The sequence below is a fragment of the Acinonyx jubatus genome, chromosome A1, assembly GCF_027475565.1.
Source record: "Acinonyx jubatus isolate Ajub_Pintada_27869175 chromosome A1, VMU_Ajub_asm_v1.0, whole genome shotgun sequence".
Classification (NCBI taxonomy): Eukaryota; Metazoa; Chordata; class Mammalia; order Carnivora; family Felidae; genus Acinonyx; species Acinonyx jubatus.
The window spans coordinates 178,435,959-178,460,308 of NC_069380.1; the positions used below are offsets into that span (position 1 = coordinate 178,435,959).

Below are 24,350 nucleotides of genomic sequence, written 5' to 3' on the forward strand. Positions count from 1 at the left end.
GAGAAAACAAGTATTTGTATTTAGCTTTTCTCTACCCCGTATCCCACTGGTCACACCTGTCTTTATGGGATAAAATAAATGATTTGAGGTGATACAACAAACCAATGCTTCCTTCGGAGACCTCTATAACCAAAGCATTTGTTCCTTAGCAACCTCGTAAATGTCCAACTACCCAGACCCATGTCTACAAATTGCTGTCAGCCAGAGTAATGAGTGTAACTTCCTTGGTGCTGAGGTGAGAAGGATATACTTCATTTGGGGCCCACGATATCACCCCCAGGAGGAAAAGTTTGGGGAAGGTGATTACTTGTGTGGGGGGCCATTGCTCACGATTAATTTGGACATTAGTCATCTCTTGCTGAACTGGCTGGCTGGCCAGCCAAGAGCACTGAAATGGGTTAGGACCAGCAGTGGTTCTAGCTGTCCAACCAATCAGATTACTCTGGGAAAAGGTATGTGTCAGAGGAGAGAGAAGGCATCTATTTGGCTGGCTCCTCTGAGTCACTCCAAAGAAGCATGGAAGGCAGTTTTCATTTAAGGAAGAATCTGCAAGCCAGGGGCTGTCAAACAGGGTAGTGGGACATGTGGATGTGATACAATACAATGCCTGATGTGCTTCAATCCTGTGCCCTCTATTGTGCTTTGCTTTTTTCAAAGCACTCCTCACACTCTACAATCATACAGCTTATTTTTATGTTTATGGTCAGTCTACTCAGGAGAATGTAAACCCCAGGAAGGTGGGAGGGGGAGGGGTTTTCCTGTCTGCTGGAGAGGTTAAGAGGACTTCTGAGCTAGACTACCTAGGGTTAGAATCCTAGCACTGCCACTTACTTGCCATGACACTCACACAAGCTATTTAAATTCTCTGTGCCTCAGTCTCCTTATCTTTAAAATGGGGAAAATAATTGTGTCTATATCAGAACATCGTTGTAAGGATTAAGTGAACCAATTCATGTCAAGCGCTTAGAACAGTACTTTGTGCATGGTACACATGCCCCAAGGCTTCAGTTACCATTATCATAGTTCACTGCTCCATCTCACTGATCTCAAGCAGAATCTGATCAGTAAATATTAAATACCAAATTAATAAAATACTAAATTTGTAAATGAATTCCACTGAAAAGCAACAAAATTGGAATGTATTCAAGGTTTTGTCTCTAATAATAATCACTTGCACTCCCTAATGCACTGTATTGCAAGAAAGAGGACAGGATAGAGTTACAGACAGCACGGCTGAGTTGCGGACCACCTGGCCATGCAGGACATGCATGCAATGGGATGTTGTGGTGGTTGCACATTCCCATAGATCAAGATTTGAGAGTTGACTGTAGGAGGCCATGATGACATCCCGTTCCCAAATGTCAGCGGGGTGTTGTACAATGTCTGCTTTCCTTCTCAGGACTTCCCTTGTTCCTTCTCTTGTCTTCCCTTCCCACTTTGACACTGTTTCTTAGTGCCCACTGTGGTAGTGATTGCTGATCATTGTCTACATCGGGGCTCTCACTCTTTTTCAGCCTTCTTGCTGCCTGGTGGGGAGCACATGGTGGTTTTCCAGTCAATGGAATATAAGCTGTGGGATGAGCTCCACTTCCAGACCCTGCCATAAAACATCCTGTGCAACCTCCTACTTGCTCTCTCTTCACCCCTATCTGCCTCTGGAGGGTGCCAGAGCACCTTTACATCCCAGGATGGTGGAGCCACATGCCAGGAATGGCCTGGATCTGAGCATGAGCCCTTGGAGGAAGGCTGAAGTCACGACATGAGCAAGCAATAAACACTTATTACACCAAGCCAATGAGTTGTTGAGGCTTCATTGTTACTTCAGCAGAACCTATCTTGACGTCATGCTTCTCTTTGTTCCCTGTTACTCCCCAAGGTCATGGTGGGTTCCTGCATATTTGCCATGGAGTCAAGCCCCAACCTATTTTGTGTGGGGTGTCTGTTTACCCCAGTTTGCCCAGGAGTGTCCTAATTGACACTTCTTGTTCCTCCTTTCACTACAGAAAGTGCTCCAGTCTGGAATACATAGTTACCCTACTCACAGGTGAACAGGCACTAAGCAGCATCACAGAGCACCATTTATCATTCCTGTAACTTTGGGAAGGTTGAAGGCTGGTAGCACAAAGTGGATCAATGCAACCAAATGCAGAGACTGCCTTCTAGGGTGGGGAATGCAGGAGCTCAGTGAGAAGCTGGTTTGCAGGGAGGCCATCTAGTCTAGGAGAGCCTCTGCTCTCTCGGATTCCTAGACTGCAGGCTGGCCAGCTTGCTTGGCAGCCTGGCTGACACTAGAAGGAGGCCATTTTCCAAAGGCACAGGCGCTGGCCAGAGTCTCTTTTTCATGACCCAGCACTGTGGATTGATAACTTAGGCTTGGTACCAGGGACATCTGTCTCCTCTGTTCCAAGACCTCATCACGATCAGTCCTGGATATAGGGATGCTCAGGAGATCATGCTGTGCTTGGTTGACTAAGAGGTTGCTTTATAGCACATTCTATCTAATAGATTTGCAGAAGCCCTGGAAGAGATTAGGAGGCACATGACCAAATCCCGGTAGGGGGTGTACGTGTGCATGGGCTGGCTGTGGGAGGAAGCCTGTCTCCCAAGGCAGCTTGTCTCTCTCGACTTGGCAATAAAGCCACCCAGAGGGTGATAGCGCAACAGCCCAAATAAACACCCCCACCACCCCCAAGTTCTCTATTTTTCCTTGGCCTTTGAAAAATAACCTATGTTGGCATTCAACGTGAGGGCTATGCCTTTGAGTCATCAGTCATACCAAAAGTGGCATGAAAATGCAACTTTTACGAGCGCTGGAGAGGCAAAAAAATAAACCACAGCAAATATTTGACTGATCCAATTATAAATCTCCCCTACTTCTTGGCAGAGACCAAGGAGGAATGGTAATTAAGATAACTTAGTGAGTTTGCAGGAGGAGCTGCAGGAGAGAGAAAAGGAGGCAGGACCATCGAGCAGGGCCTGTCACTCTCCCAGAAGGGAGAGCATCCATAGGCAGGGAGTGCCGCCAAGAGATGCTTCTGGAAGCCACACCGATACGCACCTGCCAAGGAGGGCAAGGTTAAAGACAGACTCATTGCCCTTCAGGAAGATGTTATTACTGGGTCCAGGACCCTGAGTAGGGGGAAAATAACTTCATTGCCATTTGGAATGTCTGCTTGCTGAGGGTCGATGTGGACAGGAAAAGCAATAAATGTTGACATTTCCCACGGACGGCCTCCCTTGCTGCGTGCTGGCAGCGTCCCTGGCCTCTCAACGTCTGATGTTGATTCTACCTCAGATGGCAGGGCACGCTCAGCAGTTGGTAGGATGGCAGGGAAGCAGCGTGTGTGAGTGAGGGCTGCTTGAAGCCACATTACCACAGGGTCTCTGGTCGCATCCAGGGACGAGTGGTAGCAGTGGGTCACTCACAAGGGCCTGTTCATCTCCTGCCTCCAGCCAGGTCTGTGGCAAAGTGTGACCGGCTGATTCCTCATTCAAGCTCAGCACAAGTTCCTTTCTCTCCTTCAAAGAGGCTGAGTGCTGAGGGGAGTGTGGAAGGATGACAGCAGCAGGGCCCTGCTCCAGTGGGGGCTGGCTTCCCTTTGCGTGGCCCTGCCCGTCTTGGTTAGGATGCCATTGCAGTTCCCACTTCCAGTGTCCAAGTCACTGAACCAGATGCCGCTAGGCCCAGATGTATGCACTGCTGGGGCCACTCGTCCACCTTCTATGAGAAAGAACCCCTAGATTTTGCAGGGACACAGCACCTGGATTTGCTGACCATAACAATGCTCTGTGCAATACTCCACAGGTAAGGATCAAGCAGACTAAAGATAGAGAGGATCCAAGCACAGAGTACGGGAGGGCGCACCTACGTGGGTGGAATCCCTGATTCTTCTATCACATGTCTTCCTGCAGCAGTGGGAAAAGTAACCATCAAAAATAAGATCTATCATCTGGGCACTTGCTATGTGCCAGGCATGATGGCAAGTGCTGACATATGTTATCTCATTTCATCCTCCCAGAAACCTTATTTGTATCCCCACTTCTCAGGAGAGAGTAATGGCTGTGACAGGAGTAAAGTAACATACCCAGTGCCACTGACAGTAGCTGGTGGCCAAGCACAGACCTGAACTTGGATTTGCATGGGTCTTAACAACTACGGGAGGTCACTTCAAGTTTTCCAAGAACTTGGCCTCCAGCATATCTGGTCGCGGGCCTGCTGTGTAAGTCTGCTAAAGATGCTGCTGATCAGAGAAGGGACTGGAAGGCAGAGCCCAGCAATGCTAGGGCCAGACTTGCAAGCAGGTTGAGGACAGGGGATGCCCCACTGGAGTAGATGATAAAGGGAGATAAAGGGTGTCAGAAAAGGTAGGGATGGCTTTGCTGGGTGTCGGCCATCCCTGGTCTATAACCTCCCTTTGCCTACCTCCCAACTTCTTTGTCCCTCTAGTCCAGCCATACTGTTCTCTGTGTCTGGAACATGCCAAACTCATCCCAGACTCAGGGCACTTGGCAGGAGCTGTTCCCTCTGCCTGGCCTACTCTTCCTCCTGATCTCACACCTGCCTGCTTGTCAGCCCTCTGCCTCAGCACGGCAACTTCAGCTCGGGGGCCCCCAACCCCCATCCCAAATGCCTCTACCACCACTTCTTTCTATCCTCAGTAAAGATGCATCTCTCTTTGAAAAACCACAACTCATTATCTTTTAATTTATAGTCCATCTCGTTCTTCTTGGATACAAGCCTCTGAAGAGTGGGAGACTTGTCTGTTTGACTCACCAGAGCATCCCCAGTGCCTAGAGCAGTGCCTGGCACATGGTTGTTACTCGGTAAAGGTCTTGTGTGATTCAATGACAAACATTTAGTCTCAAAGGAAACGGTGTGGGAGTGAAGTCTATACCAACGCAGTGGAGTTTTGGTGATAGGACCACTGAGAAGATGTAATGTCTGCAGGAAAGGTTTTAGGAAATTTTAGTCAACATTCTGCAGTTTTCTTGTATTTTTATTTGCTAACTGTTCAGATGACACCATAAGGGAACATTTAATGAGGCCAGGCACTGTTCTAAGTGATTCAAATGTACTACCTTATTTGATGCTTACAGTAGCCCTACTGAATACGAATCATTACTCCTCACCTTGCACATGAGGAAACTGAGGCACAGGGAGGTTACTTAACTAGCTCAAGAGTTGGTAAGTGGTGGAGTTTATGTCTACACCCAGGCAGTCTGCTCAGAGGGCATTCCCTTAACCCACTGCATTACAGGCTGCTCCATGAAGCAGACAGGCAGCCAGTACCTGGTGTTGGCCAGGCTTGCTCGGCTAGAGGGAGGTCAAAGTGTTATATTCTCTTGTTCCTGGGAAGGAGAAAGTCTGCAATGGGTCAAGGGCAGGAAGGTATGTGGTGACATAATGAGACTCCCAAAGAAGCCCACAGAGCTTCTAGCAGGAGAAGTAGCAGTATAAACAGAAATATATTTGGCACAAACAATGCGTTTCATTTTCTGAATCTCATTTCTTTGGCTCAGAGTATCTCTTCCCTCTCACGAGCAGCTATGTTAAGACAAATTGGGGTGCCTATGGTTTAGGGGATACCAGCCCACGTGTAACGAGATGAAACAATTGTACTAATATCATTGGGGGAAAACAGCCTTTTAACAAACTGCTTAGTTTAGAAAGTAAGAAACCAGGGAACATGGGTGTGGGTAGGACCTTCCTGAAAGGATGAAGGCAGAATCTGTTTGGTTACTGGAAAGAGAGGGAGCTACAGAGAGGTACAGGGAAGGGAGGGTAGAACAGCAAGATGTGGGGGACCCCCTAGGCCACAACCCAGCCCCTTCCTGACACTCCCTCCTCACACTCCCAAATCCAAAGGAAAAAGAAAACTAAGGGAAGATGTGACCAAATTTCTTACAGAAACCAGCAAAGAGAGAGAGCACCAGTCCTGGAAGTCAGAGGGCAGGGGAGTGAGGGTTGAGTGATACAAAAGGACTAAACCACCGGGACTCAGGAATCACAGTCAGGCTCATGGGGTGCAGACACACTTAGCCTGGATGTGGCTGGGCAGGGAGTCCTCTTAACATCTGGCTTTACCTGGAAGGCCTAAAGTTCCCTAGACTGGGGTTCAGAGAAGAGAAAGATTGGAAGCACAGCTCATAAGCGTGCCTTGCTCAGGCTTTATATTACAAAGGGAAATGAATGCAAAAATATTGGTGCTTTCAACCAATGCTGAGCACTGACTATGAGCCTAGCCCTGCTCTGGGTACTGGGGGTCCAGCAACAAGTCATGTGGACAAGACTCCTGCCCTCCAAGGGTAGGCACTGCTATGGGCAAATAGAATGCCAGGGGGTGATGAGCTTTGACTAAAAAAAAGAAAGCAAATCAAAGACTTCCCAAATGCCAATCAACAAGTGAATGGACAAATTATAGTTTATCCATATAATTGGAAATCTACTCAGCAATAAAAGGAATGAGCCACCGATACCACAACAACATGGTGAATCTTACAGACATGATGCTGAGTAAAAGAGGCCAGACACAAAAGGACACAGGGTTCCCTGTTTATGAAACTCGAGAGAAGACAAACCTCATCTCTAGAAAGCAGATCAGTAGTGGGTTGGGATGAGGTAGGCATGCGGCACAGGAGGCTTTCGAGCAGTGGCAATATTCTATATCATGAGTGTAATGGTGCTTACACAAACACATATAGTTTTGACATTTTAAGAATCAAACTTAAAATGTGTGCACTTAGAATGTGTGCATTGAGGGGCGCCTGGGTGGTTCAGTCGGTTAAGCGTCCAACTTTGGCTCAGGTCATGATCTTGCGGTTTGTGAGTTCGAGCCCCGTGTTGGGCTCTGCTGACAGCTCAGAGCCTGGAGCCTGCTTTGGATTCCGTGTCTCGCTCTCTCTCTGCCCCTCCCCTGCTCATGCTCTGTCTCTCTCTGTCTCAAAAATAAATAAAACATTAAAAAATTGTTTTAAATGTGTGCATTGGGTGGCTTGTAAACTATACCTAAATTAAGTTGATGTGAGACAAAGATAGCAGAGTATGTGATAAAGTGTAAAGGAGGATCCAGTTTTAGACTCCCTTGTTAGGAAAGGGCTGAGGGCATGGTGTTTGGGCAGAGACCTGACAAAAGTAAGGAAGGAGCCAAGTTATTACCTTGGGGAGGGACATTCCAGAGAGAGGGAATAACCAATGCAAATGCTCTGAGACAGTGAGTTTGGCGTGACAGGGGGAGAGCAGCAGGGCCAGGGTGGTGGGGTGGAGGGAGTAAGGAGGAGATGGCTGGTTAGCCAGCCTGTAGAAGGGTGGTCAGTGACATGCCATCAGACATTTACTGAGCCCCTACTATGGACAAGCATTGCTGTGAGCACTGCAGACCTAATGGGCAACCTCATAGGGCTGACATTCCGGAACAACTTCAGATTTTTCTTTTAGCAGTGATGGGAGGCCAGTGGGAGATTTGCAGAGACTGAGTGCTCTGACAAATGGTTATAAAAGATGAGACCAGAGCCTTCTTTGTAATAAGAAGCGAGCTTCTTTCCTGGTGTGTTCATCGTGCCTGGTTCCTAGGAGGGCCCTTTGGGCTTGGCAGTGGCTTTGCTGGTTTGCTGGCTGAAGATAAGCAGATTATGGGTTCTGTCAATTCTCCCCGCATCCCCCACCCCCGCCCCGCACCATATATCAAGCCTAAAATTGTGGTTTTCAAGTTTCAAAGGAGTATGTTTTGAATGTCTCTGAATGGGGGGTGGTGGTAAAGGGGGGATGAAAAATGAATAAAAATAGATTCATTACCACTACTAAAGGGTGAGTTAGCACTCTCACAACCACTATGGTGAGCATCTCAGCCAGCCTTCTCCTGTAGCTGTTTCAGAGTGGGATTCCCAAGGGAAACAGGGGTAAACCTTAAACAATGAAGCCAGGGCAAGGCAGGGATAATGCACTCCCTGCTGGGTGACCCTTCCTGTGAATTCTTGGAGGGGTCTTAATGCCAGTGCCCACTAGCCACACAAGGGCAGAGCCAGCTCTGCCTTGTCCATTGCTGCAGCACCTGACACATGACATAGAGTAGGTACTCAGTTAATGTGGGTGGAATCCAATATTATCACATGCCTTTGGCAAAAATGGTGGCTCTATCTGAAGGCAGGATCTCCCTGGGAGATTGTTAGCCCTTTCATATGAAATTTTTGAGAATAGGGAGAAGCAGTTAAAAATTCTAAGTCCTAATCTCCTATTCTCAAGACCTTCCCTCAGTACATAAGAGTGTGTGTGACTCAGAGCTTTGTGATGTGTGGACACTTTTTCCTTTGATTTAACATGTGCTCCTAGCTGGGGCTGTGTACATGGCTGTAAATGTGCAACAACTCAACACGGGGTCACAGCCTCTAAACCTCCAAAGGGGCCTTCTTCCTCTGTGGCTCCTGGTCTTTTAAGAGCCAGCACTGAGAAGAAAAGCTATGCCATCGTTGGTGAGTGATGGCTCAAGAAAAGCACAGCTTCTAAAATGAGGACAATTGTCATGTGAAGCTTCAACACAGTGCCCATAACAAGGGGTATCTTCACTGCCCTCTGCTTGAAAAGATCTTTCCTCTTTCTTTATCTGCTTAACTTGCCTTCTGAGACTCAGCTTGTGGAACATTTCCTCCAGGAAGCTGTCCTAAAATCCCACACAGGTTACAAGTGGTGGACTATTTTTATGATCTTGAACCTCCTATACCCAACTCTTTAATAAAAATCACAGCCAACATTTGATTAGTTTATTATACAAAGGGCAAAAACTAACTCTGTAAATGATATATGGAAGCAGCTTCAGGAAACATACAAGAGAGTAGTGTTAGCAGGAGTCATGCCGTCCACCTCTCCCATCCCACAGAGAGCTGTGCTTAGACTGGACATGGCTGGAGAGAGTGGGCATTGGGCCCCAGGGGAGGGATCCCAATCCCCTGCCACCTCACATGTTTACAAAATGATTGAGAGGGGACAGAAATCACTTAACTGAGGTGGAAGAACCAGATCTTTGCAATCTGGATTAGTAGCTTGAGGAGGACCAACTACAACTCACTGTGTGTGCCCGTGCTGGTTTCTGCCAGAGGCCTCACCATTCTTCCTGTAGAGACTGCTGGTTGCTAAGTTACCTGTGAGTGAGCTGTAAGAGTTGTAGACCAGTCAGATTGATTGATTGATTGATCTCTGCAGGGTGCTTACTATTTGCTAGGCATTATCTCATTTATTCTCACAACCACCTGATGAAGCATAGTCCTCATTTCACAGATGATCACACTGAATCCAGAGACAGTGGGCCATAAACATTCAGCTACTACATAGCAGAGATAAGATTCCAACCCAGAGCAGGCCAATTCTCAGTTCTTGTTTTCTGCCCCGTCTGCACCTCATGGCCCTCCCTACATGATGCTGCCATTGTTGCTTAATTCGTTAGGTCTCCATCTCCTTAATGTCGGGCAAATACCTTTCATCTCTGTATCCCCAACACAGATCACAGACCTTTGGTGAACATTTGTTGAATGCATAGATGAATTGATTTCACACTTTCTTCCCACAAGCTCATGCTCTCTCATCATGCTGCCTTTTGATCCAACCCTGGAGAAGGGTGGAAGGTATTTCTCTGAAGACCAAGTGAGCCATAGTGTAGAGGTCAAGTTCAATGAAACTGATGAACATCTCAAGGCTATTCCAAGATGAACAAAGCCTCTACCATGAGGCCAGGAAAATGGAGGTTTTAGCTCTCAGTGCCTTGCTGATGTTGAGTTCCTATTTACTGCACATTCTTATCTAATTGTCTTTAGCCTATGGCTTATCAAAAATGTCACATTTGGCTCCTCGCCCTCCCAAGATCAATAGGAGGATCTTCTGGGGGCTGGTTGTGAAAATAAATCAAATATATCTCTGAAGAGAGGGAGTGAACTGGGAACATGTCCAGTCACAAAATGGCTTCCCAAGCACTAAAGAGGAACAGAATCACAGGCACTGGCCAGCTTCTCTCAGGGCATGGTCTCAATCTTTCATCAGGCAGCAGCGTGACCTTGGGCAAGTTACTTCAGCTCTCTGAATCTCCACTCTCCGATCCCTAAGCCAACGATAGTAAAAGCACCTACCTCTGAAGGCCATTAGGAGTCGGGCCAGGCTCATGGTAAGCAATCAATATAAGCTATTCTCCCGGCTATTATTATTGTTATAAAAGTTTGACATATTGTAAATCCTTTGTGCCAGCAATTCCACTCTTAAGAATTCATCTTAAGGAAATTGTTAAAAAAATACATGAACATAAACCTGCAAAGATGTTTACTGTGGTAGGATTATAATGTTGAAAGAGGGAGATTGATTAAAAAAATTTAATCTTTAGAATGGACTACTTTTGAAGCATTTAAAATGAGTTTATGGAAGAATATTTAGATTTAGGAAGATGTTCCCTACCTTTCTTTATGCAAAGAATCAAGGTAAAAACTATGTGCGGTACAATCCTATATTTGTAAGAATGGTTGCTATATGTGAACAGAAAACTATCTGGAAAATATACCAAAAAATGTTAATGTTTTCTATTTTTCCTAACATCATCATATATTGCTTTTATAATGAGAAAAACACAAATAAAGGTTATATTTTTAAAAAATTGAAATTTGTTTTGTTTGTTTGGGGACTTGTGTTATAGAGGCTTTGGAAAAACACGATAATAGTAACTTATATCATTTCTGTACGTGGACACCGTTCTAAGTGCCTTATAACGATTGCCTCACTTAAATCTCACAACGATGCTACGAATGTATAATACTATTATCTCCATTTTACAGCTGAGGTAATGCAGGCACAGAGAGGTTGAGTGACGTGTCCAAGGTCACACAGCTTTGAAGTACTAGAGTTTGAAATTCATGACCAGGCAGTCTGGACTGGTCCATACTTTTCTGCCCATGTCTTTCTGTGTTGGGAACAGCAGCATTAGGCACACCACAGAGTATTTATTTAAGCTTTATTTTTGTGTATTTATATATTAAAAAAAATTATATTTAAATCTCCACGCTGACTTGACACATGCAACAGGGTGTATTATTGGAGGATATTTGGAATTAATGAAAGGCCACTTAAAATGAATGTCCTTAACAAATGGGAAAATGATTAGGCCTTTATCTTGAAGAATGAAACTCTAATTATGAACACCTTCTTTTTCTCCCAGACTTAGGGTAATTCAGGTGATATTAGCAACTATGCTCTAATTGTTAGAACACACACAAAAAATGTGATGGCAAACATTTCATTGTCTCTCAGCCTCATTGATTGCAAAACACATCCTGGTTTCAGAGATGTCAAAGATGACCATTATGTGCATCTCCGAATCGATGGAGTACTCGAGAACAATACAGCATCACTTTGGCTTGACTGGTGTAACACAATCAAAAGGGATCTTTCGGTAAACATACTGGACGTCTTTGTCAAATGTCCTAGGACCTCTCTTTATGTTATTATAATCGTCTTCTTGAAGTGCCGATTCTGTCACCTTGTTACTTCTCGCTGCCGCATATTTAGCTATGTTACCTCAGCCAGATCCACGTTTACCAAGGCTTCCCCAGCAATTTAGAGCAGACCTCTGGCACCACTCTCACGGACCTAGTGAGATTCCCGTTCGGGGCATGAGTTGTAGTTTTATTCTGTCTGGGCTTGCGTTGTGCTCTGTGCAGGCTGCTCCCACCAGAGGGGAGAAAAAAGAAAGGTCTGACGGCTGTACCCTGTATGTACCAGCGTTGCAGCTCTGAACTCTTCCTCAGTTGTTTCACGTGTAAAGTGGTGGTAGGCTCCTAATACTGCCTACCTCACTGTGTTGTTGGCAGAATAAAATAATTCATGGGGAACAGTCCCCGGCACAGTGAGCCCCCAGCAAATGCTTTCTATTATTACCTAAACTAGTGTTAAATGGAGACGGAGCTCTGAGTGGAGAACGTTTTTGTAAGTGATCAGGTGATGAATGAATATTTTTGTCTTGTAACAACTTTTGCTTTCCTATGAAACATCCTTAACCTGAAAGAGGCTTCAACAAACATTTTAAAAGCCATTAATTTTTTGTGAAGATGTTGGAATAAAGCTTTCCTTACTATCTCTGACCATAGACTTGAACTTTTCCAGCTCTCATCTATTAGGAAGCTTATTTATCTACACGTGGCTTTCTTTGAAAGCACACTGGTGTGCTGTGTGTGTGCTCAGATAAAGTTGTATGAGCAGCTGTACTGGTGGTTCCTGTTCTACCAAATGCCCGACAGAGAAGAAATGCAAGTTTGTGCTAGAAGCTGAAACCAGAGGAGCAATTTCCAATGAACATGTAACATGTCCCATAAAGGTGAGATAGAGATAGAGACAGAGGTAGAAATAGAGACATATGTAGTGAAGAGAGTTTCAAAGCTTATTTTAAGTTTAGGGTCCAACCTCTCTCTTTCTGTATTTAAGGCAAGGGATGTGAGTAGTTGTTAGATATCTTAAGCGATTTAGCCTTGAAACTATGATTTCCTATTGTGCCTCTTTCAAGCTTGTGGATCAATTTAACTGAAGAATATTCAGGGGCTGTAAGGGAAGTGATTAAAGAAAATACTGTTGTATATATATATTCATTGTGATTTTTCTCAAAACAGTGCAAACAAAACAAAGCATGTGAATGAATTGAATCTTGAGAGTGACATAAGATTAAAGTCACCATCTATAGCCTCCTAATGCTTGTTTTACTCAAAATAGACTCACGCTTGTCATGGATGCACTTTTCTTAAAGAGAAAGACATTACAACAATTAAGAAAAGTATAAAAAATATGGTACCAAATACTCATACTTGAACCAAAGGAATAAATATTAACTTTTTGTCATATTTATTTCCAATCTTTGTGTGTGTGTGCTGGAGATGGGGAGGGAGTTTGCTTTATTGTTAATATTTTATTATGGATAAAAGCAAGGGCTTTTTGAACCTAATTCTCAGTCCTGTTCTCCTCACCTACTCCTAGAGATGAACACCCTCAGGAGTTTATTCTCTCTCCCTGTATCTCTATCTATGTGGCTATATATAGAGAGTTTTTCTATTATGCATATAATAAACATACATATACTGAGATTAACATAGTAAATATGGATTTGAACTATACACTATATTTATGCTAATAAAACCATCCAAACTTTTATCCGTTTTATTCATGGGGTTCTATATCTGATCGCACTAGAAGATAAAGGTCCTTGCTTAGAAAATTTGCAAACTCCTGAATTATAGCCCCTCTGAGAGTCTATGCAGTCTGAATATGTGATGTAGTCCTGCCCCCTCTTATTCATCTCTGTCTTCCCAGTTTCTTTCTCCCTAAGTTCCACGTTCTCAAGCATTACCCTTCTTGAAAAACATCCACAGCCTCCTCCCATGCAGCCCTCTCAGCACCAGCTCTCATATAGAACTCATGCATCCCTGGAGATTTCTCCTTAGCTCTGCTTGGTAGCTGCCCAGGGGGGTACCCACTCATTTAAGTGGCAGTTTTGGTTCCTGTTAGGATACACCAGACAATCACAAGAGATCTCCTGAGAAAGACATTTTCAAAAGCACTTTTAATCCAATACAGAAGAAACCAAGTCTCTCTTGGTTTCACAAAACCTTTCTCCATATCTCAGATTTTTTGGGAAAGGAAGAGTCTGAAAAACACACCTGTAAAAATACGCCTCCATCCAAAATGAAGTTAAATCACTATGTGATGTGCTTTGCAAACTGACAGTCAAACCCTGATATTCCCTCTGCATGAAGCTCACAGCTCCACAGGAAGGGGTAAAATCCAGGGAGATCCCATCTGACTGGTTAGTGGGCACTGAGAGGGTGCAGAGATGGCAGCAGGCTGAAAGAAGCAGTGTGTTCAGAGCACTCAGTGTCCCCATGTCCCAGGGACCTAGCCAGTCCCATCTGTAATTGAAACAGCCTGCTGTAGGGGCACCTGCATGGCTCAGACAGTTGAGCATCCGACTCTGCTCAGGTCATGATCTCACGGTTAGTGGGTTAGTGATTTCAAGCCCCACGGTGGGTTCTCTGCTGTCAGCACAGAGCCTGCTTCAGATCCTTTGTCTCCCTCTCCCTCTGTACCTCCCTGCTAGCGTTCTATCTCTCTCAAATATCAAAAAGTAAACATTAAAAAAAAACAACTATGTGCCGTTTACACACAAGGGTGAGAGAGAAGGGGACACAGAAAGTGAGAGTTCACTTTTAAAAAAGGCTCTGAATCAGGTGCACCTGGGTGGCTCAGTTGGTTAAGCATTAAACTCCTGATTTTGGCTCAGGTCATGGTCTCATGGTTCATGGGATGGAGCCCCACGATGGGCTCTGTGCTGACACTGAGGAGTGTGATCAGGATTCTCTCACTCTCTTTGCCCCTCCTCTGCTCCTGCTCTATCTCAAAATAAATTAAAAAAAAAAAAACACCATTTTTTTTTAAAAGGCTCTAAATTAGAAAGGGATAAACCTGAGAGGGCAGAAGCTAACATCACTAATCACCATCTATAAATTTGCTTTAAAAAATGTCATATAGGGGAACTCTGCTGATGAAGACACATAGGAATGTTTGCTTAGCTCATTTTATCGTGGTCCATGCATGCTCCATCTCCCAAATTTGCATGTATTTCCTATGATCATGGGGCAATTGGTGGTGTCCTAGATACTTCTTTATTGTTTATTGTGCCTTGTGGCTAGTTTACTTCTTATCCTACAGACACGTCTCAGTAAAAAGCACCAGGGGTTGACAATGTCTACTTCTATCTCAGTGCCATACAATCCCTAGTATCTCCCTCTAAGAAATCTGCTGGAGCTGCAAGCCCACCCTCTGCTTCCAAGTTCCATCTGGAAGTCACTGGGCTCATGGCTCCATCAGTCTGAGTGATGAAACAGACATTTTTAATATTTGCTAAACAGGACTGTGAAGAAGGTGAGTCTCAGCAGGGATCCCAAGCAGTAAGTGTATCTTGTTGTCTCAGGTTAATCATGTACCTCATTTGCCGATTATTGACTTGTTCTCACAAAGGATTTTACTTGGCTTGACATATCAGTAGCAATCAGTGATAAACTGTCAAGCAAACTTGCTCACTGCCTTAACCACCAAAGACCCTGACTTGCAGTAACAGCCTTAAAATTTCCTTTGATGTCCAGCACTGTAGCCAGGTCAGATTATTATTATTTCTTTAAGTCTGATCAGTATCCTTCCTAGAACTGGGGTTGACCAAATCTGACAGTTTGTAGGGTTTCAAATACCTGGAAAGATGCACTAGGCTTCCTCACTCACCTTCCCCGTAAGAATTCAAATTGGTCGGTTAAGAATGGCTTATATCGACTTTGTTTTGTTTTGTTTTTGTCTTGGTCTTAAAAAATGCAAAGGAGAGTGTCAAAATGTTGCATTTCAAAGACACTAGCTACCTTTCAAATGGACAAAGATTAAACAACGGTAGCATTCAGCTTATGTAACGGTTCAGGTAAATAAAATGGGCACACTGCTGCTGGTAGGTAGGAATATATGGAGAGTAACTGGTGTAAACCTACAGAAGGACAGTTTAGCAATCCATATTAATTCTGTAAGGGTTTACTTTCAGGGAAAGAATTAAGGGTGTACACAAACACTAGCCACAAGGACAGGTATCCCAACATTTTATTGCAAGTCGCTAGGGCTTTTCGTTGATTTATCTAGTGCTCCACTTCTCAGGGTCAACACCAGATTGCATTTCCTGCTCCACTGAAGTTAGGATAGGACTCGCTTTGGTCCGTAAGACAAGGGGAATATCTAAGCAGTCCAAGATGCTCTACCTTCCTTCACTACAGGGAACTAGTAAAGCCTGGATAGGGGAAGTTCCACGGGTCTGTGTCCCTGAATGAGGCTCACCTGGCACCAAGTCTTCCTTCATCCTTGTGAACGTGTAAAGTGGGGTTTCCAACTTCAGCACTACTGGCATCCTGGGAGGGATAATTCTTTGTTTGGGGGGTGTCCTGTGCGTGTGTGACAGCATCCCTAGGCTTGACCCACTAGCTGTTAGTAGCAGCTTTGGCCCAGTGTGACAACCACAAATATCCCCCAGACATTGCTGAATGAATCTGGGTGGAGGGGAGGGCGAAATCATCCCTGGTAAACAAAAAATGTCTTCTACTATTTTAAGTCATTTAGATTCTTAGGTTGCCCCCACTTTACAACTTAGAGATTTTATTGTAGCAAAAACATATGTAAACATTTATCGAAAGGGGACTGCTTCAAATGATGGGTGTTTCTGCTCCTTTTTGTTTGTGTGTTTAGAAATTTTTTTCTGCAACGAAAACACAGTTTGTTCTTCCATAAGAAGGGAAAAACACTAGAAAATTAATTTTAAAAACTGTATTTGCATAATAACTCATCTATATACAGTGTTTGCTAGGGCCACATAGAGTTTCTTAGTACCATGAAACACTCGTATCTGGTATTTTTTTAAAATTGACGGGGTGCCTGGGTGGCTCAGTTCGGTTAAGCGTTCGACTTCGGCTCAGGTCACGATCTCGCGGTCCGTGAGTTCAAGCCCCGCGTCGGGCTCTGTGCTGACAGCTCAGAGCCTGGAGCCTGCTTCAGATTCTGTGTCTCCCTCTCTCTCTGACCCTCCCCCGTTCATGCTCTGTCTCTCTCTGTCTCAAAAATAAATAAAAACGTTAAAAAAAATTTAAATTGCGCTTTAGTTTACAGTGTGTTTTCCCATTCTATGTTTGTGGTGGTGGTATAATTACAACGTTGTGAGCCAGGTAAGGTAGGTAGACAAAGAAATGGAGGATAAAAGAGGTTAGGGGACAAGGCTTAGGTCTCCTGGTTAATATGTAGCAGGGCTTCCATTCTGAGTTCTCCAATTCCAGGACTTTCTCCCCTAATGCCATGTTGCCTCTGTACCACTGTAAAAAGCCACTTTCAAAAAGTCAACTGGGACACACTCTGATTCTTGAGAAATATAAGCAGGTAAAAAAGGATTCTCTTCTGTATTTAATATCCTTGGACAAGGATACTAAACCTTGTAGACTCTTGATCAAAGCATGATACTCAATAAAATTTAAGCATAGCTATTTCATGCAACACAGCCAATAGAATTTCATAGTCATCCCCCCCCACCGCCTCCCCATATCTTTCTCTTTCTCTCTTTCCAGCTCAAATGAGTCACCTTGGCTACACTGCCAATCCCCATAGAACTTATGTTCCTTGATAGGATATGCCAATACAAATGAGAAATTCTATAATGGTTCGAGATGTGAGTTAGTCACCTATCTCTGCAAGGAGCTAAGTACCGTCTCCTCAAGGAAATGAACCTCATCAAATGGACATGAATGCATGTAATGACAGTGACTGAATGTGAGAATGTGTAGGGAGTTGTTTTTTTTTTTCTCTTTTTCTTTTTTTTAAAGAAGTGTCCCTATATTGTACCTGTCTTGTGCATTTCTAAGTATCTGCACTGTGTCTCGCTTACTTGACCCTGTAACACACGCTAAACTCCCAAATTGGCAGCTGGACTGAAACCCTCAGCGTACATCAGCCCATGCCTATTCATTTCCCTTCCCTTGAACTGTGATGAGGCTGTCCCTGGAGTGGAGCTATTTTGAGAGGACGACCGCTAGAACAATCACTAGCCTGGCAGGAGATGGACAGTGTGGTGTAGCCACAAAAGAAGAAAAGACATTGTCATTGAGGGTTTGAGTCCTGAATGTCAGAACAGCAGGGAAACTGGGTAGAGTATGTTTCTGCCTGCTGTCCACTATCACTCAGTTACAGAGTTACCTACTTGACTTGCCATGATCATTTGCTTTTCCATGATACTAGTTGTTCAGAGCATGCAAGGGAAGGGGGATAATAGTGCTTTGGAACAGTGTCGGGAAGAAGCGTTTTTCTCCAGCAAAGCACCTTGCATCCAACTGGCTGAGAGGAAAGTTATTCTCAGCTGTGCCTAGAGGCATGTTCATATTTACTCGAATAAGGCCAATAAGCAGATTTCACCACCACTGCAAGTGGTGCTGTAGTAGAATCAGTGGAGCCTGAAGGTCAAGGAGACCACCTCACAATTTACTTAACTTCCCAGAGCATCACCCTGCTGCCTGCCAGAAGTTACAGAAATGCCACAGGGATTCCTGCCAGCCCACTTCCTCTCTCTTGATGAGAATCTCTTTGAAGAGCAGATACAATTTTTGTATCGGGAGTTCTGCTTGGTCAGGGGCTGTGTTAACTCATCCCTGAATAATCAGTGCCTCAACCAATAAATATTTTTCTGGATGGGTGGATGGATGGAGGATTTATTGATTACTACTTTACATATTGGTCCCTATAGCATGGACTGTGTATGCTAAAACAAAACAAACAGAAAACAAAAAGCCCCCAAAGCCCTCCTCTAAGGCTCTGTGATACTTTCAGGTTGTAAAGATGGGGCTGCAAATAAGTTTCATCATGAGAGCCAACACTGGTCAGTTGGTAGCAGCTGCCTTGAGGGTTCTGTGGGAGGTATCTATGCATTGAGATCACTGAGGACAAAGTGCAGCCCTCGATTAGCGATTAGCGATGTCTGCCAGGAGCCAAAGCCAAGGAAATGGTGGCCTGATGCCTTTGCATTTGCCAATGGGTTTAGAGCTCGCAATTCTTTCAATTCAATTTTCTAGATGAATACCTTTCCAACACATTTTAAAGTCATCTTTGACTGCATATAATGGGTAGTTAAGGAAGTTTTCCTTCCACTGGGGTATTTTCCTAATGTACTTCTTTATGTACTTGCCGGATTTGAAAGCAAATGAGGCGGGAAAGCCCTACGTGGTTTTTCTCAGGATATGCAATTCTTATTGGAAAAGAAAACCAAGCTAGGGGGGTGTTAATTTATCCCCAATGGTGGGTATATAATAAAATCTCTGCCAGGACAAATTAAAGGAGGGGTGAGAGAAGAGACAATGAAATTCATACTCTAATCCAGTCTCTTCATTCCCAACATGGGATAATCTGACTTTCAAAGTGCTAAGGATGTCCCAAGGAACTCAGTAGAGGGTAGAACAGAAGAACAGAAATCACAGAGAAATGGCTGAATTTTGGTCAGTGTTACACAACTCTTTTTAAATTCACTGGGATGTCTCCTAGTGATATTTTAAGAAACTAATACAATAACTAGAATACCTGAAAAGTGCCTGAGGATTCACCCCCAGGGCTAGCAAAACTGACTTCTGACTTCTTCAGGTAGGAATGTTATCTTTTTTTTTTTTTTTTTGGACACACCATACAAACAACATAAACTATGCCATTTTACATTCTAGTAGTGCTTTTTTTTTAATTTTAAAATTATTTTTTATTTAGTTTTTGAGAGAGAGTCAGAGAGCAATTTGGGGAGGGGCACAGAGAGAGAGGGGGAGACACATAATCTGAAGCAGGATCCAGGATCCCAGCTTTAGCACAGAGCCTGACACTGAGCTCAAACTCACAAACTCAGATTATGACCTGAGCCAAAGTTGGACACTTAACTGACTGGGCCACCCAGATGCTCCTACATTCTAGTAGTTTTTGAGTGTATTCACAATGTTGTACAACTGTCACCACTATCTAATTCCTGAGCATTTACAATATCCCTAAAAGAAACCTACCATACCTACCAGCAGTCAGTGACAATTCCCTCCTCTCTCACCCCTGGCAATCACTAATCCCCTTTCCATCTCTATGGATTTGCCTATTCTTGACAGTATAAATGGAATCATACAATATATGGGCTTTTGTATCTGGGTTCTGTCACCTAACACCATATTTTTCAGACTCATCAATGTTGTAGTGTATAACAACACTTCGTTCCTTGATATAGTTGCATAGTATTTCACTGTATGCATATATCACATTTTGTTTATCCATTCATCCAGTTCATGGGCATTTGGGTTGTTTCCACTTTTTGACTATTATGAATTATGCTGCTTTGAATGTTCATGTATATGTTTTTATGAGAAATAACCTTTTCAATTTTCTGTGTATATGCCTAGAAGTGGAATTACTGGGTCAGATGGTGACTCTATGTTTAACTTTTTGAAGAACTGTCAAACTGTTTTCCACAGGAGCTGCACCATTTTACATTCCTACCAGCAACATACCAATGTTCCAATTTCTCCACACCCCTGCCAACACTTGTTATTGTCCAACTTCCAACTATAGTCATCCTAGTGGGTGAGGAGTAGTAATTTTTTAAAACTCATATCAAGTATGTTCATACCTGGGCATGGGATGGTGGAAGTCCTCTTCTTATGTAAACACCAAAGAGAGCATCCTTCCCAAGGGAGATATTGAACTTTAAGAACTGGGGTTGACTGATGTGAATCTGTGATCTCCAAAACACGCCTGGTGGGACTTCTTGGGTCACCCGTCGACCAACTTCTGCTTCACCACTGTCTATGCTGCTGTTTTTCAATGACCAGGGCACTGGAAAGCAGGAATTGACATCAAGTCAGTGATATCTGTACACATTTGCTGGTTCTACATTTCTGTTTAATTGCATGCCAGGAGTTTCAAAAAAATTACGATTAAACTCATGGCAAGTTTGTCTTTAAGTATAAACTCATAACCCAGGGCATGTGAAATACCGGCACCATGCTTTCTAAACTTCTTTGATTACTATTAACTGATCAAATATAGTAAGAGCTGGAGTCTGGGAAGCACAGGTAAAGCTTCCAATAACCTCGAATATGACTGGGGTGTAAAATTATCAGCAGGGGAGAAGAGAGTGATATTAATTTGGCACCAAATCTAATTCTTGTAGCCTTTAATTATTCTTTCCAGCCACAGACAAGTCCAATATACTCTCCGACATTTTCATAAATTAAAATAGAAAGAAGCAACTGTGAACAAAAATTAGTCCAAAGTAAATAACTGTAGAAAATAAGGACTTGATGTCAGACTGATCTAATATTGGGGGTGACTCCTTCCTTGAGTTAGCAGGAGGGGTCTAAGCACACTGTGGAAATCATACCTCTGTCATGGCATCATCATAGCATCTCTGTTGCATTTGAAATCACTAATACAGAAAATATTGGTTGCCCACATTGAGCTTCCTTCAAAGCTTTAGTGAAAGGAGTTCCAGAAATACCTATTTTTAAAGAGGATTTAATAGCAATGAACCTGCCAGTACCTTCTACACTTCTGAGGGTGGTTTTATTTGCAAGCACAGAATTCAGGAAAATCTGGGAGTTGCTAGTAGTCACACAAGGAAAGCAGTTAATCTCTTGGAGTCTCATTTCCCTGATCCCTTAAATGGGAACACAACCTAGATGGAACCTAGTTTTATCATGGTCATTTGTGATTTGTTCAAATGGGACTTCTGAAAGAAGTTCTGGGGGACTTTTCACTTTTCAACCCATCACTTTGATGGCCTTGTGGATTGGAAAACCTCTTCTGCCCAACGGGCAAAGGATGGGAATCAAGTTCCCTTCCGCATTCTGGAACGGATGGGTTCTTGAGAAAATATTTATCTATATTTGGCAACAGTCCAGCGTAAAAGATTTGGATGGTCAGGAGAGGTTGTGGGAACCACAAGCAGCTGAAGGCTGGCACAAAGTGTTAGTGAAGCTGTCTGACTTAGCAGACCTGGTCTGTCACTATTCTGGCCCCTGCATTAAGACAAGACTCATAAATGACCTTGATGCTACTTTCTCCATCTGTAAAATGGAGAGGTGAAATTTTTGGATTTCTGATGGTTTTCCATACCTAAATTATAAAAGAAAAACACAGAATGACTTGAGGGTGAGAGACTAAGAGAAAAATTACCAGGTGTACTCACAACTGCAAAGAAAAGACTCCCCCCCCTCCCCGTTCCCCCGTTCGGGAAACCAGCCAGGGCATGCCTGGTTGTAGTCTGACATAAAGGCAGGAACCAGTCAAGTTCTGCTGAATGGTTTGAAATAAAGGCAGGAACCAATCAAGTTCTGCTGAGCGTTCAAATTTAAATGTTAACCAACAACAGCTCTGTAACCTCTAAAAAATATCCCTAACTTGTTTGTGCCTGTCTATAAAAGAAGCTGTAAGATCCTTACTCGGGGCCTCTTAGCGTCACCGGCAACGAGTGCGTGGAGGACCGGGTTCAAACCTGCAATAAACGACCCTTGCCGCTTGGCTTTGATTCTGGACTCTGGTGGTTTGTTTTCGGGGGGTCTCTCGAATCGGGGCATATCAAGGGTATGAAGTTATTTTTTTTTCCTTTTTATTTTTTTCTTTTTAAAACAAGAGAGGGAATGATTAATTTTTATTTAGCTCAATAGGGGATCAAATAAAAAGTCAGCAAGGGCTTAAAATAAAGCAGGAGAAACAATGGTTGAGATTTTAAGAAGAAATTCTTGACCTCTAGAAAAACAAAACTAGGGAACAGGTTTCTGAGGGAAGTTTGGAAGCTCTCGTCACATAATATCGCCAAGGAAAGAAATAGATAGTAAGTCCCGAGTGGGTCAAACCTTTAGATGGAACTAGATGGTTTATTCCTCAAACATGTTTATGTGGATAATGGACATGGAATACTTCTCTGTAGGGGGAGGAATAATGCATGGTATGGAAGAACAGAGATTCTGGGCGGAGATTGCCCTGGTTCAAATCCTACCTTTGATACTTGCTAAGTGTATCAATTCTCTATGTCTTAGTTCCCACATCTGAATAGTTGGGATACTATTACTTATTTCATAGGGTTGTTGTGAGGATTTAATGAGTTAATCCATGCAAAGCTCTTAATTTTAGGCACAACAGAAGTCCTAAATAAAAATTAGCTACCATTACTATTATTATCAATAAGGCTCTCAGCCTAAGAGTGTTGTTGATTTTGCTGAAATAATGGCATGTCCAGGGGGAAATACTTGTTATCATCCATTAATCAGAAGCTCTAATTATTATAATTTGAACTAATTTGTATGTAAAAATGCTGCTTTTGGCAGACTTCCCCCCCCCCCCCCACCACATTAGGGTCTTTGGGGGGAAGGGATATAATAAAAAGGACCCAGTAAGGAAGAGGTGTAATAAAAAAGACCCCTGGGGAAGAATAGTTTAGGGGCCTCTGATAGAAACCAAAAATAAACCCAGCAATCACAGTGTGGCAACAAGTTAAAGAAATTCATTTAAAATAAAAAAAGAATTTTAAAGAAATTATTCATCTTTAAACTTAATAAGATGGGCTTTCCTTCATGTCTGTTGGGCTTTCAGGGGTTGCTGGGTTAATGACAGGATATGAAAAAGAAGCAGGAAATCAGCACCCACGAGCCTGCTAATCTACTGTTGAAACCTAAACGGATTTTGATAATGTCAAGCCCAATGAGGATGCAAGAGATTCACAAGGGAGCCAGCTGCCAGAGAATGGTTGCTCTGGAGTAATTCAGACAAGGAGCCTCAGGGGCTTGGTTTGTACAGCAGTGGGAGCCCTGTTCTTTTACTAGACCCAACTTCAGGACACCACCTTCTGTAAATTAGCTGCTACCATCAGCGACTACAGGCTGCCTTTTCAGTATTCACACCTCCTCCTAGGATTTCATATGCTCCCCTTCTTCATTTCCAATCCACTAAAGGAGGAAGTACATTGGGTGATGAAGCACAGGTTTTGCAGCCAGACACAGTGGGTTTAAATTCTGTCTCTGGTTCTTCCTTGCTGTGGACCTCTAGCAATTTGCTTAACCTCTCTGGGTCTCCATTCTTCTTTATAGTAACTATCTCATAGGGTGGAAGTAATAAATGGAAGTATACAAAGGGCTTTGTACAGAGCCTGGCACATAATAATAGCAAAATATATGCTAGTTAGCTTCATTTAATTAAATAAAAAAATGAAGAGCTATATGGGAAAGCACCTGGCTTTCTTTTTAAAGGATTTTCCTTTTTTAAAAATTTATTTGAGAGAGAGAGAGAGAAGAGAGAAGAGAGACAGAGAGAGACAGAGAGAGAGAATGAATGAGTGAATGTGTGTGCATGTGAGCAGAGTATCTTATGGGAAGGGGCAGAGAGAGAGGGAGAGAGAATCCTAAGCAGGTCATCCTGGAGCCTGTTGCGGGGCTCGATCTCAGAACTGTGAGATCATGACCTGAACCCAAATCAAGAGGCAGACAGTAAACCAACTGACCACCTAGGGGCCCCTAGAGTAAAAGATTTTCTAAAAGAAAAAGAAAAAAAAACATTGCATGGATATGTGATATATATGTTTATGTATATGTGTATATCTATGTTTATATATTTGTGTATCTACCAATCAAGAGACAGTGCCTAATTCTTCTGCAATAGACTTAACTATGGGAACAAGTGTAAAATTGTTGGTTGGGATCTGTTCCCACTACTGATTTTTGGTGGGACTTTCCAGAGCTGGTATGATTACTTTACTGATAAACCTGTTTTA

The 24,350-nt window shown here is 43.3% G+C and overlaps 1 protein-coding gene across 1 annotated transcript in view; it reads right to left on the reverse strand.

Moving 5' to 3' along the window:
* The window catches only part of TENM2 (teneurin transmembrane protein 2), a 982,382-nt gene that overhangs the window by 189,456 nt on the left and 768,576 nt on the right, over positions 1-24,350 (reverse strand). Inside the window, exon 9 of the mRNA XM_053222896.1 lies at positions 20,214-20,419. Coding sequence (XP_053078871.1) covers positions 20,214-20,419 — 206 coding nt within the window. The remainder of the gene's footprint in view (positions 1-20,213; positions 20,420-24,350) is intronic.